Here is a 19,641-nt window from a genome sequence, read left to right as displayed (position 1 = left end):
GCAGCTGAGAGAAGGAAGGTTAAATCAAGACTACAGGAAGAGAGAGACAATTGCTCTCCAGCACACTTATTGTGTACCAAAAACATGCATTATGCTATTAAATTCTCACAACCGCATGAGGTGAAAATTATTAGCTCAATTTTACAGATAAGGAAAGGGAGGCTTGACGAGGCTAAATCACACAATCAGTGAGTAGCAAAGCTGGGATTCTACCCCATGGACTCCAAAGCTCTTTTCATCCACCAGGCTGCGCTCAGAGACAGAGCTCGCCAAGGTTCCTTACCTAAACTGGGGCTCGAGTGAGGGTTAAGCTATTCTAGAAGTTCATTTCCAGCCGTCCCGTCGACCCCCCACCGGCCAAACGAATCTCTTTAACCTTGCTATCACACTTTGGAGCGCAGGGAACTGAAATATCCCAATTCCAGCAGGCGGCACTGTGAACCAAACACCATCCGCAGCGTGGGCGGCGCGCGGGGAAACCCGTAGGGCGGAGCCACAAGGAGTCGCCTGGGAACCACGCGTGGGGGCGTGGTCACCCCGGAAAGGGGAGTGTCTGCCAACCAAGCCCCGCCCCACCTCCGTGGTCTCTGCTCCAGGTGGGCGTGTCCCGAAATCTCTCTGGGAGAGACACGCGTGGGCCGCTCCCCCCTGGGAGGAGCAACGCGGAGAAGGGTGAGGGTGTCGCTGGCGGCCCCTCCCCGTACCGGCCACGTGGCGGGTGCGGGCCGAGCCCGGGGGAAAGAACTTGGCCCGTGGGGAGGTGGGGGGACAGAGGCGGCGCCAAGCCTAGCCGAGAGCTGCAAGGTTCGGAACCGAGAGGCAGCGGCGGCGGCGGCGCTGAGAGGAGGGGAGGAGGCAGGCGGACGCATGGGGCGCCCCGGCTCCGCCGGCAGCGCGCCCCCTCCGGCCCCGCCGCGCTGAACGCCCCCCAGCGCCGCGCCTCGACCCCCCGCCCCGAGGCCATGCCGGTCATGAAGGGGTTGCTGGCCCCGCAAAACACCTTTCTGGACACCATCGCCACCCGCTTCGACGGCACTCGTGAGTGGGGCGAGGCTGGGGCTGGGTGTTGGAGCTGGGGCCAAGTCGGCTTCGGCGCCGGCGCCGGGTCTCCTGGATATGGTGACACCCGAGGCGGGGAGAGTGGACTTGACGGTCTAGGAACTCCCCAAGTCGCCGGGAAAGGAACAGGACTGGCAGTGTCCTGTGAGGGGAGGCGAGGAAAGGGCCAAGAGTGCAGGGGGCTAAGACTGGGAGTGTGACTGAGTCAGGAAATGCTTTTTGTGCCGCAAAACGGAGGAGGGGGCCGTGGGAGCCTCCCGCTGCGGGGCAGAGCTCTGCTGGGGACGTATGGGGGGGTATCCGAGACGCAGAGGTGGGACGAAGCGGTCAGGCGCTCTGGAGTCTACTTCCAGAAGGCTCCAGCATCTCCTTCCCCAGGAAAAAAAAAAAAGAAAAAAGAAAGAGAAAAGATCAGACTTAGGCAGCACCTTGCTTGGATTAAGGTCACGCGCCCCCAAATCTTGGCGCGTCTGCATCTGAGGGAGGTGAGGCAGGAGGAGGGGGTGGTCCCTGTGACGGAGGGAACTCTCTGCTCACCCACTCCCAGCTTGGATTCCAGGTTCAGCACCTTGGACAGCCACATTCCTCCTTCTCTGCCACTTCTCCCGCCTTTCCCTTTTCCTACTTTGGAGCTGAGAGATCTCCCCCTGCCCCCTTGGGGTACCCTAGCCAGTATCTGGAAGGTAGCGGGAGCGGTACCCGCGGGCGGAAACCGAGCCGCCGGGGCCTTAGCCGCCTCCCCACTCTCCCCCCACAGACACCTCCCTTGTTTCCATAGCTCCCATCACCCGGGCAACGGGCCCTGGGATGGAAGAGGGAGGCTGCTGCCCAGGGCCCAAAGCCTCCCAGGCACCTTCAGCCCCCATCAGCCACTCCACCCCCAGACAGTCACCCCTCTTAGCTCCCAGTACTGGTTGTGTCTCAGGCCCCTTCCCTCAGTGGAGACTCTGCCCCTGGATGGCCCACAGAGCCCCTCTTCGACCTCCACACATTGGAGCCATAGGGAGCCAGCTCAGGTTCTGCTGCTGGGGTTGCTGGACTAAACTTCAGCGCCCAATCCTGTCCGACTTTGAGCACTGGGACAGACCCCCTGAAATTACCTAAAGAGATGCTAAAAAGAGGACCTTTCCTGGAAGGCAGAGAATGAGGACACTACTCATCACTGTCTCTCTCCCCCAACAAAGGAGATTTGTGAGTTTGGATAATCCCCATGTTTTGGTTTCCTATCAATACAATGGGTGTGATATCACCAGAATCTCTGCCCTGTCCACTCTCTAATAGGATGACAGGGTAGCAGCTATGCATGTGTCTTGCAGGCTGTGGGAATGCGGCGGGCGGTGGGGGGGTGGGGTGTGTGGGGGGGTATTGTCGTACCTCGTCAGTGTAGCACTTAGTGAGTGCTAGGATCTGTTTTCCCCAGGTAACTCATATAACTCTCACGACAACCATGTGAACAAGATATATTACCCCCCACTTTGCAGATACGAAAGCTGAGGCACAGAAGAGAGTTCATTAACTTGTCCAAGGTTATGGTTGGAAAGCGGCAGGGGTGTGGTGCTGGAGCCCATGCTCTTACTACTATAGGTCCTCTGTATAAGCTCACCAGCCTGAATGCAGGCAGAAGGACTGCATGACCTTCTCCAACCCCCCAGTGACCCCTGTGCCAGTCCCGGGCCACCCTTACGTCCTTGTCCTTTTGTTCTATCTCTTCGCACTCTCATTTCAGAATATCCCAAAGGGGACCCAGGAATCAAATGAAGCCTGGGAAGCTTCTGGCTCTGACTTCTGACCACAGCCTGGGGGAGGTACTTACCCACCTTGAAGCTAAGCTCCCCTCCTGGCCTTGACCTAACCTTGACCTCTTCTTCCCACAGACAGCAACTTCCTGCTGGCCAACGCACAGGGCCCACGGGGCTTTCCCATTGTGTACTGCTCTGACGGATTCTGTGAGCTCACAGGCTACGGCCGTACCGAGGTCATGCAGAAAACCTGCAGCTGCCGCTTCCTCTACGGTCCGGAGACCAGCGAGCCAGCACTGCAGAGGCTGCACAAGGCCCTGGAGGGCCATCAGGAGCACCGGGCTGAAATCTGCTTCTATCGAAAGGATGGTAAGGAGGCCTGGCCTGCCCTGCAGTCCTGCAGCCCCGCAGCCCTGCCTAGGTGCCTTACCCAGAATTTGCCTGGCATGGCAGAAGTCTGGGTGCTGGTCCACCCACTGCCACAGGCTGACTAGGTGACGCCAAGTACATCCCTGATCCTCTCGAGGACTTTGTTCTCCCATCTGGAAGAGAAGGAGTCAGCTAACATAATCTCTGGGGTTCTTTCCAGATCTAAACCTTTGCCAAGCCCTTTGACTATGCTCAGGAACCATGGGAGGTTAAGGGGAAAGGGGTGCCATGGACTGCTCACCCTCCCATTCCACCTCTCCACATCTACAGGCTCAGCCTTTTGGTGCCTCTTGGACATGATGCCCATCAAGAATGAGATGGGAGAGGTCGTGCTTTTCCTCTTTTCCTTCAAGGACATCACTCAGAGTGGAGGCCCAGGACTTGGCCCCTCAGGAGGCCATGGTGACAGTAATCATGGTAACTGCAGGCCTGGGGAGGAGGCATTAATGGTCAGAGGTCCTTGCTGAAGGTCACACAAGACCTCTCCCTACCGGGCCTCATGGGATGCGCCCCCATTTATCTTGCACCCTTCTTCCCAACAGAAAACTCGGGCGGTTTTGGTAGGAGGGGAGCCAGCTCAAGACTTCGATCTGCCAGGAGGCAGAGCCGTACTGTCCTACACCGGCTGACTGGCCATTTTGGCCGCCGGGGCCAGGGAGGCATGAAAACCAATAATGTGAGTCCTGTCTGCACCCCAGCGTCTCCCAACTGTGATTCTGAGACAGCCTGGCTACTGTCTCCCCGTCTCCCTGCCTATCTGATCTCCCTCCCGTGGCTTATTCCTCTGTCCACCCGTTTCTCATGTATGACTCTCTGCTGTGTCCCATCATGTCCCCTCACATCTTCCAACCCCATTTCCCTTGCTTCCTTCTGATTGACGTTACTCTACTATGATGATATCATAAAGGCAGGGACCTAGCAGCAGTTACATCACCTACCTCTGGATGATAGAGTTACCTTTGCGGGGGAGGAGTGAAATCACAAGCTGTGGTCCTAGGGAGAGAGCCCCCAGTGGGGTCCTGCTGTCTAGCCCTAGGACCCTGATAAAGCCTTGGGATCAGTTGTCCAGCCCTCTGTGTTGTTTTGAGGGCTACAGGGAATGGGGTGCGCCGTGCCAGCCTCCCCTCATCTCTGGGATATCCCTGTCCCCCACAGGGCCCCCAAATACCAAGAGAAACTTAAGGGAGATGTTAGTGGCATCTAAGTTAGCTAAGGTGTGTGCCTGATTTGTCGTAATCTCCCTCTCAAGTAGGGGGAAGGCCCATCCTTATAAAACCCCCCTCTCAAAACAGGATTGATCAACAGGGGGCCTGAGCAGTTGCTTGGCAGAGGAAGGAAGTGTTAGGTGCCAGCCCCTGACCCCCTCCCCTGCACCTTCTATCTCCTGTCGTGGTCATGCCTGCAGCACCCACTCCCCCCTTCCCCATCCGCTGCCTCTCCCTTCCCCAAGCCTCGGCTCCTCTTTCCCTTAAATGTCCCCAACCGCCACCCCTCTCCCCCTAGAACGTGTTTGAGCCAAAGCCATCAGTGCCCGAGTACAAGGTGGCCTCCGTGGGGGGGTCCCGCTGCCTCCTCCTCCACTACAGCGTCCCCAAGGCCGTGTGGGACGGCCTCATCCTCCTCGCCACCTTCTACGTTGCGGTCACCGTTCCCTACAATGTCTGCTTCTTGGGCGATGATGACACCCCCATCACTTCCCGACACACCCTTGTCAGCGACATCGCCGTGGAGATGCTCTTCATCCTGGGTTAGACCTTCTGCCCCACATACCCTGGTGGGTGGGCTGGAGGGACCCACTCCTCCAACCTTTGCTCGATCCTGGGCCTGCAGTACCCAGGCATTCAGAGCCCAACCATTTCTGGGTCTTTAAGTCCTAATGGTCCATGTGCCCTGACCTCCGACCCCTTCAGCCTTCAACCTTTAGACCACTCCTCCCTGGAGACCAGCCAGAAGCCCGAGCTCTCTTCCTCTTCCCTGCCCCCACCTCCATTCTGGGCCTCAGGCTTGTTCCCAGCTTACTCATTTCCTTGGCCCCTCGGCCTGAGTTTCTGGGCACAAAGCCCCCTAGTAACCAACAGCCTCTTGCACCCCCAGATATCATCCTGAACTTCCGCACCACCTATGTGTCCCAGTCCGGCCAGGTGGTCTCTGCTCCTCGTTCCATCGGTCTTCACTACCTGGCCACCTGGTTCTTCGTTGACCTTATTGCTGCTCTGCCTTTTGACCTGCTTTATGTCTTCAACATCACCGTGGTGAGTGACCCCCAGGCCACCCTGCAGCCCAGCCTCCCAAGTTAGCCCAGCATCTCCTGTGAAGGCACCGACCCCAACTCAGACTCAGTCCTTCCCATCCATCCATCTGCATGTAGTTGTCAGGCACCTGCCGTGGGCTGCTCAGAAGGAGCTGGGAGGGTCTGCGCTCTCGGGGAGCTCAGCTCACAATCACTGAGGGAAGCTGAGACAAATGAAAAGCTAACTAGGGCTACCAAGGCGGCATTGGTCTGATGCCAAATGAGTGGTACTTTTCACATTTTTATTTAACAAACAACCGATGAGCATTTAGCTGTCTGCAAAGCACTGTGTGGAGCATGGTCACGGTGGGGAAAAGGGACAAGGATTCAGCCTCCAGGCAGCTAAGCTGGTGAGGGGGCAGGACTGGTGGAGGGGACAGCAGGAACAGAAGAGGTGAATGGAGAGGAAGATGGGGCCCAGGTGTTGCTGGCAGCTGGGCAGGAGCTAGCCGACCTTGGAGTTCCAGGCAGGAAAGTGGGCGTGCGTACAAATGATCTGAAATCTAGCCAGCACCTGGGAGGCCAAAGCACTGCAGTTGGAAAAAGGCCGGGGGTGGTCTGGGAAGGATTCCTGCAGGAGACAGAGCAGAGCTAGACCCTTGACAGAGAGCAGGATTTGGCTGGCAGAAGATGGGGAGAGAGCATCTGGGGGGAGCGTTGTAAGCCGAGACAAGGAGGCAGAAGCTGTGGGGTGGATCTGGAGGCAGACAGTGCCAGGTCCTGGGCCCTCTCAGCTCCCCGGGGACTGCCCGGAGGTGCCCTGAGTGGCCAGCTCTGCACCCAGCCAGCAGATAGCAGGTGCTCTCGAGTCCAGGGTGAGGGAGTCCCACCCTGTGTCCCCAGACCCCCTTGGCTGTTGGGTGGGGAGGTGGAGAGCAGTTTCCCCGTGCGCTCCTCTCTCTGCCACACTCAGCTATAGTGGGAAACCACCTACGCGCAGCCGGATTTAACTAGCCGCCAACGGGCTGTGGGCCTCTTCTCCTGGCTGGGTACACGTGTGTGCACACTCCCACACACGTGCATGTGTGTATGTCTGCCCTGAGGCTCCGGCCACTCCGAGCAGAGCTCCCCACCCCTCCCTGTGACTGCACTCTCCCATCCCGTGCCCACCAGGCTGTGTCAGCCAGCCGGACAGCTGTCCTGGGGAGAGCTACAGAGAATCCCCTGTCTCTCCTCCCAGGCAGTCCCCCTCCTCTGATACCTTAAGGAGCATCTTACATTTACTAAGTCCTTTCGCCCACATCATCACATAGGAGCCTCACAGTAACCCTTCAGGGCAGATTCTCTTTTTCAGAGGTAGCTGCAAAGGCTCAGAGAGGTTAAGTGACTTGCCACAGGTCACACAGCTAGCAGCGGCAGGCAGGAGATTGGAACCAGGCCTCCAGACTCCTAGTCTATTCCTCTTTCTAACGTACCACCCCGGTTCTCAGGAACCCCATGCACCCAACTCGACGATGTGGCAGAAGGGGGGAGGAGGAGCAGTGTGGGGCTGGAGGGAGACAGGGCAAAGATAGAGGATGAGTAGGCACTGGCAGAGCTGTGGACTTGAAGGAGCCAGGCCTGAGACACTCTGGTCCAAGGAGAAGGAGAGGAGGGCCCCAAGGGAGTGGAGCTCAGAGGCAGGTGACTAGGAGAAGCTCTGAAGGACTCAAGTTTGGAAGCAGAAGCTCTGGGAGCTGGAGGCAGGCGTTAAGCCCTGGAGACGGTCCATGTGGAGGAAGCAGGGCCACCTCCTTTCCAGCTCCTTCACCTAAAATTAGAGAAAAGGACAGGAGGTGGCTCAGGAGCCGTGCCGGGCCAGGGCTGTGGGGGATGCTGGCGGAGGCTTCTGAGAGGGCCTTCATACCAAGTTCCCCCGGCGCTGCCCCAGAGCCCCCAGCCCTAGCTTCCAAGCTGCCCCCTCCCAGAGTAGTGAGAGGATAAGTTTCCGTACCTGCTCCTCGTCTCCAAGATTTGGAGGGCTAATCGAAGCACTGGTGACCACAATGACAACAGTCGTGGTGGTAATATTAGCTAACACAGGATGCTTACGAGGTGCCACCAGCTCCATAACCCCCACCTAAGCCCCACAATGGCTAAGACCTTGAAACCCAGGCTCCTTCACTTTCTGCTCTCCTTCCCCCAGCACTTCGGTATGCGCCTCTCATCAGCAGCTCACCCACCATGGCCATGGCCCCTAACCTCCCCCTGTCCCCAAGCCTCTTGCCTGTTCGCGCCTTACCTTGCTACTCTGTGGGTTGAGGACGGCTCCCATCACAACTGCTGTCATCGCCAACAACCAGCTCTTGTCCACAGCTGGTTGTGCCTAAGACTTTGAGGGCTTCAAGCAGGGGCCAGCGATCATTGTGTCTGTTCCCCTGCCTCTGAGCCTTAGTTTACTCATCTGCAAACTGGAACAATGATGATAACTGAACTGAAGGCATGAGTGTGTCATGAGGATCGTAAGTGCTTAGCCCAGAGCCTGACACACATATAGTAAGTACTTACATAAGTAAGCAAGCACACATATAGTAAGTGTTAGCCTTTATTGGTTTTAGTATTATTCTCTCCTGGCCACATTCCCTGGTCACTTTCTCAGGACAGCAGGGACGGTTTCCCCTGCTGCAGCTCCCCCTGGCTCCAGGGCATCTGGGAGGGGACACAGGGGCTCCGAGGAGGCGGAGGCGTGCCTGCTCCCAGCCTCCCCCACCACACTCCTGCAGACATCGCTGGTGCACCTTCTGAAGACGGTGCGGCTCCTGCGGCTGCTGCGGCTGCTGCAGAAGCTGGAGCGATACTCACAGTGCAGCGCCGTGGTCCTCACACTGCTCATGTCCGTCTTCGCGCTCCTCGCCCACTGGATGGCCTGCATCTGGTACGTCATCGGGCGCCGGGAGATGGAGGCCAATGACCCGCTGCTTTGGGACATCGGTGAGCCACCGACCCCAGGCTTTCGCTGACATTCGTCCGCCTGTCTTGTCCACTCAGGCCCCCGGGCTGATGCCTCCTCTGGCACCACACCCACCACCCCACATTCTTCCCTCTGGGTCAGGCACGGGGGTACTGAAGTGAAGACCAGGGGTCTGCCTGGGCAGACCTCACAGCCTAGCAGGGGAGCAAGACCGGTGACAGGCAATCAAAGCAGTACAGGAAACACTCTCATGGTCAGGAGGGTGTTTGGGGCAGAGGTAGTGCTCCTTCTCCCCCCGACCCTTTCAGTGGCTCTCCACTGCCCTCAAAATAAAGTCCACACTCAAAAAAAGTCCCCACTCAATCCACACCCTGCATAGCCCTGCTGCCTTCTCTCTCCCCACTTGGTTTCCCTTTCTTCCCTGTGCCCTGTGCTGCAGCCACGCTGGCCTCCTTCCAGCTCCCCGGGATGCACTGCTTTCTCACAACGGCCTTGAACCTGTTTTCCTCTCGGGAATCTTCTCCCTTTGTCTTCCCTCCCTTCTCCCCCTAAGTGACTTTTCTATTCCTTGCAATCACCACTAAGCTAACTCTCCCTAACCCATTATGGCTCCTAGGACGCCCCGTACTTCCCTTTTAGTAGCTCACTGCCCACCTGTCATTTATTTCATGTGTCTTTCCCCTCCAGACGGTAGGTTCCATCAGGGCAGGGAGAATGGTGGGGTCAAGTGCCAGCACCCTGTACACAGGGGTGCTCAGTAAACTGTTAGAGTGAGGAGGGTCCCCCCAAACATTCAGGAGCTTAGGAAGTTTGCAGCTGTAACCAGTTCACTGTGGGGAGTCCCAGGCCCAGACCACCGGGGACATTTTCTGTCCCTGCGGGTGCAAACCTCCCCTCGCCTCTGTAAACACTTGCCCAAAGTCAAGCGCAGGCAGCTCAGGGAAGGCCAGCTCTCCACTGCCTGGGCCGCCGCTCCTTGCCTCCCTCCACTCCCCCCCCCCCCCCAGGCTGGTTGCACGAGCTGGGCAAGCGGCTGGAGGAGCCCTACGTCAATGGCTCGGCGGGCGGCCCGTCGCGGCGCAGTGCCTACATCGCTGCCCTCTACTTCACGCTGAGCAGCCTCACCAGCGTGGGCTTCGGCAACGTGTGCGCCAACACCGACGCGGAGAAGATCTTCTCCATCTGCACCATGCTCATAGGCGGTGAGGCCGGGCCCGCCATGCCCCAGGGTGGCCCCGCTAAGCCCAGCGTGCAGATGGGGAAACAGGCTCAGAGAAGGCAAGATGCCCACCCACGTCCAGACAGTCGTGCATTCATTCATAGCCGTTTCCTCAGCATCTACTACATGCTGGTCCCCGGGGGGGCCGTGCTGGCCTTCTGCGAAGGGAATGGGAAACCCAAGTTCATGACCTAGCTGGAGGGCAGGAGAGGAACATCAGGTCTGGCTATTCCCTCCGCCAACCCAAGCCCGCTGGCTCTCCTGCCCCTCCCTCCCCAGGCGCCCAGAGCCGTCCACAGGCAGGGTGGGTCCTGGGGCGGGGGAGGAGGCGGGAGGGGTGGCCGCCCCTAACCCGCTGCCGCTGCCGCCGCTGCAGCGCTGATGCACGCCGTGGTGTTCGGGAACGTGACGGCCATCATCCAGCGCATGTACTCGCGCCGGTCACTCTACCACCGCCGCATGAAGGACCTCAAGGACTTCATCCGTGTGCACCGCCTGCCGCGGCCGCTCAAGCAGCGCATGCTCGAGTCCTTCCAGACCACGTGGGCTGTCAACAGCGGCATCGACGCCAACGAGGTAGTGTGCCCGGACCCCGGCGCGTGGCGTCAGAGTGGGAGAGGGGTCGCCGTCTCTCTGCGGTTGGGATGGAGACACCTGGGGTCCCGGGAGGCGAAGCCCTGCTCAAAGGGGCACGGCACCGACCCCCATCCACATCCCTTTTCCTTGGCACTAGAACACGGGAGCTGAGAGGGAGCTCAGGCCTTAGCTAATGCCATCCCCCACCCCCACCCCCCTCAGCCAGCCTTTCCTGAGCGCTCGCTTTGGGCCAGCCTCTGTGCGGGACACAGGGAGCTCAGAGATGATGACACTCAGCCCTTGTCCTGAGGGAGACACCAGTTGGGTGAAGGAGGCAGACAGGTAAACAAATAATTACGCAGTGAATAGGACTCTGCTGGAGGGATGGCAGAGCAATTAGGGGACGTTGTGCCTGGGCCTAGAGGAGTCAGGGAAGGTGGCACGGAAGAGGGGACATCGTGAGGGGCAAGAAGGAAATCAGCCTGCTACCAGAGGCCATTCCAGGCAGAAAGAGGAGTAGGAACACAGACCCGGAAATGTTGACACAAAAGAGCAGGGGAGTTCAGGGAACTGAAAGTCAAGTCAGTGAGCCTTCAGGACTGGGTGTGTGAGTGCTGTGGAGGGGAGGAGGGAGACCGGAGTGCAAGAGACAGGGCTGGGGAGGCGGGTCAGGCCAGCTCATGGGTGGTCTTGAATTTAGATTGTATTCTGCAAAACTTTTAGGCTGGGCAGTGACCTGAGGATCTAGGGGGTATCTCTGAGAGCCGGAGCCGGAGGACCTGGTGATCGGCTGGTTGCAGGAGAGGAGCTCAGAATGGGCCCCAGGTCCCTGGTTCGGGCAAAGGGGCATGATGGGGGCATCACAGGAGGAAGGTGTGAAAATGAAAGTCCAGGATTAGGCCATGATGAGGGTGTGGTGCCTGTGGGAGATCCAGGTGGAGGCTGTTCCATCGGTAGTTGAAAATACAGGTCTAGACCCATAGGTAGGGCTCCAGGCTCACAGGGAGTAGGGAAGTCATGGAGCTGGCTGCCATGATGCGGGCAGAGTGTGGAAAGTTAGAAGAGGAGCCTGGGGAGGAAATGGGGACAAGAGGGAGAGGTCAGCAAGCCCAAGTGGCCTAGGGGCTCCATAAGATGAGGATAGAACTATGAACATTGTTTGGCCCCTCAGAGATCATTGGTAATGTTCAAGGTAAAAACCCTGCGTTTTACAGATGGGGATATTGAGGCCCAGAGAGAGCAAATGGATTGCCCAAGGTTCACAAGGACTTAGGGGCAGAGCTGACTTCTAGTTTCCTGACTCCCGGTTGAAAGCTGACCCACCAGGGCCGATCCTTGTACGGGGTTGAGTAACCAAGGACATGTGTGAGTGACCACCGTGTGTAGTCACAGGCAGTGGACACATAGGAAAAGGCCTAGTCTCTGCTCCTGAACTTGGGTTGAGAGGTCCACACACAAGCAAAATTGAGGTTTGATACACAGAGGTCTTCTTGAAGGTCAAACACAGGTAACTTCAAAGCAAAAGGCAAGTTTTGGAGTTCTCTCCTTGGAGACAGCTCAGCACATTTATAGAACTCAAGTAGCAGCTGCAGGGGGATGGCCAGAATGACCTATGCCCCTTATGCAGTTACTGCGTGACTTCCCAGACGAGCTGAGAGCTGACATCGCTATGCACCTGAATCGGGAGATCCTGCAGCTGCCGCTGTTTGCAGCAGCGAGCAGAGGCTGCCTGCGGGCCCTCTCCCTGCACATCAAGACCTCGTTCTGCGCTCCAGGCGAGTACCTGTTGCGCCGTGGGGACGCCCTGCAGGCACACTACTACGTCTGCTCCGGCTCGCTTGAGGTGCTTCGAGACAACATGGTGCTGGCCATCCTGGGTGAGGATCCCACCACCACCTACTACCTACCCCAGAACCTGCCCCCAGAGGCATTGGGTGTGGCCAGGAATCTAGGGCCTGGGATACCCCTAATGGATATGTGGAATCCCTGCTGAGGGGGTCCTCTTTCCTGGTGCCTTCACCTCACTACCATCCCCTTTTGACCATACCCTCAGATTCTCCCCTAATCCTATGGGCCATCAACCCGTCAACCCTTCCCCAGTGACTCTCCCCCAACTCCACTGATCCTTTCCCGCTGCACCATCTCCCAACTCCATTGACTCTTCCCCACTGACCCTCAACTCCATTGACCTTTACCCTTTAGCTGACCCCTCTGGCCATTCTTTACTGATCATCTAGTTCCATTGATTATACTGACATTTCCCATTGACTGTCTCCCAACTTCATCAGTCACTCTCCACTGACTTTTTCCCAACTCCATTGATTATTTCCACCAATCCTATTGATTGATCCTTCTCTGACCGCCCTTCAAACACACTAACCATCCCCCAGCTCCACTGACCACTTCCCGCTGATATCCTCTTGGTCCCTCTGCCCCAGCTGACTATCCCCATCCCTTACCCACAGGGAAGGGGGACCTGATTGGGGCAGATATCCCTGAGCCGGGGCAGGAGCCTGGGTCAGGGGCAGTCCCAAGCTGCGTGCTGAAGACCAGCGCTGACGTGAAGGCACTGACCTACTGTGGCCTGCAGCAGCTGAGCAGCAGAGGGCTGGCTGAGGTCCTGAGACTCTATCCTGAGTACGGGGCTGCCTTCCGGGCTGGCCTGCCCCGGGACCTCACCTTCAACCTGCGCCAGGGCTCTGACACCAATGTATGTAGACCCCCTATGGCCTCCACCTCCTCCGAGGTCCCCTCCTTCAGGGCAGACCTCCCCATCCCAAGAGAGAGTCTCATGCATCTCCTTCCACCCGGAGAACATCATTTCTCAATCCCCGGCACCCCCTTCCATTGTCCCTTCCGCGCTTAACATCTTCCACCCCCACCTGACCCTTCTTCATTGGCCATCACCTAACCCCATGGACCATCTCTCACCACTTCTACTTCCGACTCCTCTGACCCATCATTTCCTGTTGGCCACCCCTCAGCACCCCCCTCAGACCCCTCAGAGGGACCTCACTTTGGAAAGAGTCCCCCTCGCGTGCTCCTCCTCCAAGTCCGTCTCTGAACTGGGCATCATCCCCTGGGTTTCCTCTTTGGCACTCACCAAATATTTCCTGACCCCATTTTGGCTTAGCCTCTGGGCCAGGTCTACAGTTTACACCCTAGGCCTTTGTCTTTCACTGCTTTTCAGACTTACTTTGCCACTCAGACATCTCTGAGTTGGAGTTGGAAGTATCTCTGACTCAGTTCCACAAAAAGGCCCCACATTCTCAAAGCCCACAGCACTGATGGGGAGGAAGAGCTGCACCAGGAGAGGGGGGAGGTGTGAGTCAGCTTGAATCCCCCCTATGTCCCCGCAGGGCCTCAGCCGCTTTTCCAGATCTCCTCGCCTCTCCCAGGTAACACCATCTTCCTGGGAGGTGTGGGGTGGGGTTTGAGGTTGCATGGGGGAGTCTGGGAGCTGGAGGCACCTTTCCGTGGCTCCTCTGCTGCAGGGAGAAGGGGGGGGATGGGTGGCTGCATCTGCCAGTGAAGGCTGTTGCTTAATGAAGGGGCCTATTGTTCACTGTCCTGACATCAGCTGCCCTCTGCCCACAGCCCCGCTCTGAAAGCCTTGGCTCCTCCTCAGACAAGACCCTACCATCCATCACAGAGGCCGAGACTGGGGTGGAGTCTGGGGGTGGTTCCAGGCCCCGCCGGCCCCTCCTGCTGCCCAACCTCAGCCCAGCGCGGCCCCGGGGCTCCCTGGTCAGCCTCTTGGGCGAGGAGCTGCCCCCATTCTCAGCCCTTGTCTCCTCCCCTTCCCTGTCCCCATTCCCTTCCCCTGCCCTGGCTGGCCGGGGCCACAGCCCCTCCCCTCATGGCCCCCCCAGGGGTTCTGCTGCCTGGAAGCCCCCCCAGCTTCTCATTCCCCCACTGGGAACCTTTGGACCTCCGGACCTCAGTCCCCGGTGAGACGCCAGCCTCCCCTGCCTTCCCCATACCCCTGCTGGCTTCCAGAACCTTCTCTGGGCTCCGTCCCCAGCCTTCCAACCAGTGCTCTTCCTATCTCTGCCCCATCTGCCCACCCGCCCTTCCTGATCCACCACACTTGCAACCCCACCCCTCTTTGACTGCTGCTCCTCCCCAGCTCCCTGGCACTGCTGTCCCCAGTTACCCTCCGCCTGCTCTGCTCTGGCCCTTGCCCTCTCCGCATGGGACTGATGATCACTGCCCCCATCCCAGGATAGTGGATGGCATTGAGGACTCTGGCAGCACAGCGGAGGCCCCTACCTTTCGGTTCAGCAGGAGGCATGAGCACGCTAGGCCCTGCTCACAGGCCCCTCCTTCAGGTAAGGGCCAGCCGTAGACCTCACTCTCCGTCACCCATTCACCCGCCATCTGTCCACCCGTCCGTCCCTTCAGCCGTCCATCCCATGTGTAGTAAGGGTTGACCACGTGCCGGACTCTGTGCTGGGAAAGCATAGATGTATCAGACCTGGCCTGCACTCTCAGTGAGCTTCCAGTCTAGTGGGGGACACACCTGTGTCCTCAGATAAACGATTCCAGAACAGGGTGTCAAGTGCCACAACCGAGACAGGAACAAGGCTCTGAGGTAGGAGGAGAGGGCACCCCTAACTGTCCTTCTTAGAGGAGGAGACACTTGTAGGGGGTCTTAAGGGTTGGGTAGGAGTTTGAGGGGTGGAGCAAGGCAGTTGTTGGGATAAAGGCAGGAGAGAAGAGCATGTTGTGTTCAGATGCTAAAGAGAAGCTTTTGCATGTACAGCTGGGGCAGGGGTCAGGGGAAGGGGCAGGGAAGGGTCTGGCTTTCCCATCATCCTGAGCCCAGAGCTTCTTCTCCTCTCTTCTCTGCCTGCCCAGCAAGAGGAGGGGACCCAGCCCAAGCCGTAGACTCCTGCTCCTTGCACTCACCCTGCACCCTTCCACCCCATTCTGGCTGCAGGGACCAGGCCCAGCCAGGAACTGGCCACTGAGGCTGAGGAGATGAAGGAAAAGGTCTGCAGGCTAAACCAGGAGGTAGGTTGGGGTTGACTCCTTCCCTCCAACCTTGGCAGATAGCATCTTGGGATCAGCGATGTGCCTCGTATGTAAGAGCATTTGAGGGTTTGGAGCCAGAGTCCTGAGTTCAGTTATTCACACTAGCCGGGTGACCTTGGGCAAGTCCCACAACCACCCCAAACTTCAATTTCCTCATCGAAAAATGGGAAAAATAACCTGTTTTTGCCAGACTTGTTGAGCATGATATAAGAGTGCTCACATGCCTGGCCCAGCCCCTGGCACAGGTAAGTACTCAGTGCCTGCTGCCTCCACCCTTTCCCGGCTGGCTCAGGCTACCTAGCCCGCAAAGACAGCCTCTCCTCCCTCCTCCACTGTGGGGTTCTCTCCTTTAGGGACCTGCCCCCTACCAAGTCCTTTTCCTTCCCCAGCCCTGGGAAGGGAATGCTCAGCAAACTTAGGGGTCAGAGGACAGGGAGGCTGAGAGGCCTTCAGCCCTGGGAGACCTGGATCCTCATGTCTAAACCCTGGTCAGGAAGAGCCCAGATCTTGTATGCCAAGGCTCTGCCTCTGCCTCCTCCCAGGGGATCTCTGAGCTGTCATCAGGGCACAGTCAGGCCCAACCCTTAGGGAGTGGGCCTTCCCTGGGTTCTGATAAACATCATCTGCATCCCAGGAGGGCAGCCCCTGGGGCTGGGGGGCAGGACCAGGCCCTGTTGGGCCAGATGGAGGGCCAGTCCTGCTTGGGCTCACTGTTCTAGGTGGTGTTTCCCACACTTGAGTGTCTGTCAGCACCATTAAGATGCAGACTCCTGAGCCTCACCCAATTTGGAATGGCTGGGGCGGGGCCCAGGAATCTGCATTTTGACAAGTTTCTCAGTTGATTCGTATTCCCTGAAGTTTGCAAAACACTGAATAGATGCTTGAGCTTGTGTGCGGGGGTCACCTGAGAGTAAGGCTGCTGTGTCTGTCACTTCCAGCTTTGTGGCCTCTTTGAGCCTATTTTTCTGCCTCTTGTAAAAGTGAAGGAGAGGGGATAGCAATACCTGCTGTCCCAAAGCCTTTTTGGAAACAAGCTGAGTGTTTACATCTAGACGAAGATAACCCCTGCCCTGCCTTTTTCTCGCAGTGGCCGTGAGCAGGAGTGGCTGGGAAAGAGTTTTGTACACGGTGGAGGGGGGCGCACCCGGGAGATCGGTGATTGTTGTGGCATCTGGGAAACGATTTGTTGTGTTTTCAACAGATCTCCCGCCTCAACCAGGAAGTGTCTCAGCTGAGCCGGGAGCTTCGACACATCATGGGCCTGCTACAGGCTAGGCTGGGTCCCCCAGTCCACCCAGTAGTCTCGGCTCGGCTCCCAGACCCTCCTGGTCCCCAGCTGAGGCCTCCACGCATCTCACCCTGTCTATCTGGACCACCGCCTAGCCTCCAGGATACTACTTTTGCTGAGGTCCACTGCCCAGCCAGTGTGGGGACAGCAGAGATGGGGGCCGCCCCCTCCAACCTGAGGCTCTCCGTGCTGTCCCCCTTCCCCTCAGAGCCTGAGCCTCTGGGACCTTCCCCAGTGCCAGAGGCCCCATCCCCGACCCCAAGCCTCATGCAGCACAGCTTTCGGTCCAGGTCAGACACGTTCCACTGACCCTGGCCCTGGGCCCAGGCCCGTCTGGGGTGGGCACTGCTGCTTGCCATCCAGGGAGGGACTGGGCCCCTTGGCCTCCTGCCTCCGGTCAACAGCCACCGGCTGGTCTGGTTGGCTCTGCATTCTCTGGACTTTTTAACAAAGCCTGGTTACTTCGGACCCTCTTCCCTTTTCTAAACCTTCCCGTATCCTTCCCCTCTGTGAGGGGGAGCCACCTGAGGCTGTGGAACCCAACAGGCATGAGACAGAATGCAGTGCCGATCCGTCTGGGCAGATGACATGTCCTGCTTTCTCCCCAGGATCTGGAGGCAGGTAGATAACAGGGAGCACCGGGGGTTGGGGGAGGGTCCCAGATCAAGCCCACGAAGACTGAGGCAAGAGCAGGCAGGATCTTGGTGTCTAAGGCAAGAGGGACAGATTGCAGATTCTGCAGCAGAGATAGCTTAGTGATATTGTGAGGCCTTCTATCCCAGCCCCTGGATTCTGCTGGACACCTTGGAAGCGATGTCACCTTGAGACAGGTAGGTTTGAGATCGCAGCTGGCATCTGAGGAGCCCAAGGCTCCTTAGACCTCCCCCTACCAGCCCAGGCTGGAGGGGCTCAGCCCATCCCTCAACCCACACAAGAAACAAACGGGTGGCCCCCAGATATGTATTCTTCAGTTCTCGCAGATTTGTGTGTGTGTGTGTGTGTGTGTGTGTGTGCACGTGCGTGTGGTAAAATACGAATGAGTTGCTGACACTAAAAATCAGAGTTCACACAAATATCCAGATATTCCAGTTTCTCTAAAAAACTTGGGGCGTTCTGGCAACCCTGGGCCAACATTCCACTGGCGATAATCCACTGGTGTTGAGTGGCCGCAGTCCTCTTGAGATGGGGCCTGTGCTCACCACTTTTTCACAGTCCCCACATTTCTGGATCATCTCCTGACACTTAGCTGGCTTCCCTCCTTTGACTTCTTTGTCTGGTCTCTGTAGGTATTTGGATTTGCAGTTCCTGCCTTAGAGTGTCCTCTCTGGGTTCCTGTGCTCCAGAGAGTGCTTTCTGGGCCCAGAAATGTCAGCTTCTACCCCTGGGCCTGGGCCTGTCAACATCTCTGTTTCTGTGTTTCCGCAGGCTGTCCCTGAAGGTGGTCTTTTCTGCTGCCAGCAACTTGAAACAGTCCCCACGGCACTCCCTACCCCTCCCCTCACCAGACCTCTTCCGAGCCTGTTCTCCCCACACCCAACACGGTCTCACTCAGGGCCCTGACTTCTCACAAACCCACCCTGTTCTCCAGTTCTCCTTTGCCACCCAACACCCAAGGCTCACTTTTGGATAGGAAATAAATGCTTTATTTTTGTAGTTGTTGGCTCTGGCTGTTTCTGGGGGTTGGTCTGAGAGCTCCAGGGCTTTGGAGGAGCCTACAGGGCAGTCACTCCCCACCGCACCCCAGGGCCCTGTTGCTGTCTCTAGGAAGGGCAAAGGCGCCGAGCAATCCACTTGGCACCACATTCACGCCACCAGAAGCCCCAGGGATGAGGTAGAAACCTTAATGAGTCACTGCGGGCCCGTTATACCCCTCCTCCTCCCACCCATGACAGCCACAGATTCAGACACAGTGTGTGAGAGGCACAGAGTCCTGACTCAGACCCACCTCCAGCTCTGGAAAGGTAGCCAGTGGGACGCCCCACTGATCTTGTATAACCAATCCTGTACCTGTTACAGGCTAGGTACAGCAGGGTCTGGGGGGAAAAGCTTGTCACTAGCCAAGAACCTGCTAGGAATTCCACTCTGCCCGTCTCCTTTGCTCTCTTAAGTCCTCTCTTCCCTCTTAGCTTTCACTTCTCAGATGATCACTGCAGGGATGCAGGGGTGGGGAGATGGGGGTTACGGCTATTGTTAGAAAGCAGCGCTCTGGTGACCAGATGGAACTAGGTGTGGGCAGTTTTGCGGCAGGCGGTCCCAGACAGGTTGATTCTTCAGCTCAGGCTCCAAAGCATGATTGGTGTCAGCAGGTGTCACAGGAACAACGCCCACAGCTGTCTCTGGACTGAGCTTTGATTCCATACAAGTTTTGAGTAGTATTCCTGGGAGTGGGATGCAAACGCAGAGGAGATACCGGTCCGTGTTGGGGGAGGGGGGTGGGCGGAGACAGAGGTGGTCCTAATCCACATTAAGGGAAGCAAAGAAAGAAAGAAAGAAAGAAGAAAAGAAAGAAAGAAAGAAGAAAAGAAAAAAGAAAAATAGAAATAGTCCTGATCCATATGGAGGTCAAGGTGGGGGAGGCAAACAGAAATGGTTCTAATCTGTGTTTATGGATGGGGAGAGCCAAAGCAGAAGTAGTCCGGCTCCATATTTGGCATCAGAGACAGGAGCTGGTTCGGGGTCGGGGTCGGGGTCGGGGTCGGGGGAGGCAGAGGTAGAGGTGATCCTGGTGTGTCTTGATGTTCAGCCAAAGGAGGAGGGTCCTGGCTTACGGCTGAGCAGTGGCAGGAGCTCTCCTTTTGATCTCTCTCGTTCACCTCCAGAGAACCCTTCCTATAGCACTTCCGTCACCTTCCTCATTACAGAATGTCCCCAACAGTCGGGCTCCCAGAGCTGACTTGGCAGCTCTGTGCAGACAGAGGCTTCTCCGGTTTAGCCAGTGCTCAGGACTGCGGCCTCATGTGCATTATTCATTCACACCATATTTTTCCTTTCCCAATTCTGCTCACACAGTCGTCTGCCCTCTTCCAGCGCTCTGCCACCCGCCTCCCCTCGGGGCTCCTGGAACCCAGGGTGACGCGTTTGGCAGCCCTGGCTTTAAAATTTTCCCGGCCGGGC

General features: G+C 57.6%; 1 protein-coding gene across 1 annotated transcript; it reads left to right on the top strand.

Annotated features, from left to right (window-relative positions):
• Positions 1–962: 962 nt before the first annotated feature.
• KCNH4 (potassium voltage-gated channel subfamily H member 4) lies at positions 963–16,836 on the top strand. Its single transcript, XM_047093555.1, has 16 exons — positions 963–1,038; positions 2,934–3,167; positions 3,498–3,644; positions 3,770–3,903; positions 4,731–4,974; positions 5,322–5,479; positions 8,220–8,427; positions 9,415–9,609; positions 10,003–10,202; positions 11,830–12,079; positions 12,668–12,912; positions 13,562–13,600; positions 13,800–14,152; positions 14,427–14,533; positions 15,145–15,218; positions 16,441–16,836. Exons 1-16 carry the CDS (start codon positions 963–965, stop codon positions 16,834–16,836), a joined length of 3,060 nt encoding a protein of 1,019 aa, XP_046949511.1.
• The last annotated feature ends 2,805 nt before the right edge of the window (positions 16,837–19,641 follow it).

Source organism: Lynx rufus, unplaced genomic scaffold, assembly GCF_022079265.1.
Source record: "Lynx rufus isolate CCGP_SWC_20201006 ecotype Redwood Valley unplaced genomic scaffold, mLynRuf1.p SCAF_34, whole genome shotgun sequence".
Taxonomy (NCBI): domain Eukaryota; kingdom Metazoa; phylum Chordata; class Mammalia; order Carnivora; family Felidae; genus Lynx; species Lynx rufus.
This window is presented reverse-complemented; position numbering and strand designations above follow the sequence as displayed.

What these genes read in the sequence shown, in the direction of transcription:
- KCNH4 (XM_047093555.1), top strand. Translation starts at nt 963, where the DNA reads ATGCCGGTCATGAAGGGGTTGCTGGCCCCGCAAAACACCTTTCTGGAC. An exon ending in CACCCGCTTCGACGGCACTC is followed by an intron (nt 1,039 to 2,933) that starts GTGAGTGGGGCG and finishes TTCTTCCCACAG; the next exon opens with ACAGCAACTTCCTGCTGGCC. An exon ending in GCCAGGGCTCTGACACCAAT is followed by an intron (nt 12,913 to 13,561) that starts GTATGTAGACCC and finishes ATGTCCCCGCAG; the next exon opens with GGCCTCAGCCGCTTTTCCAG.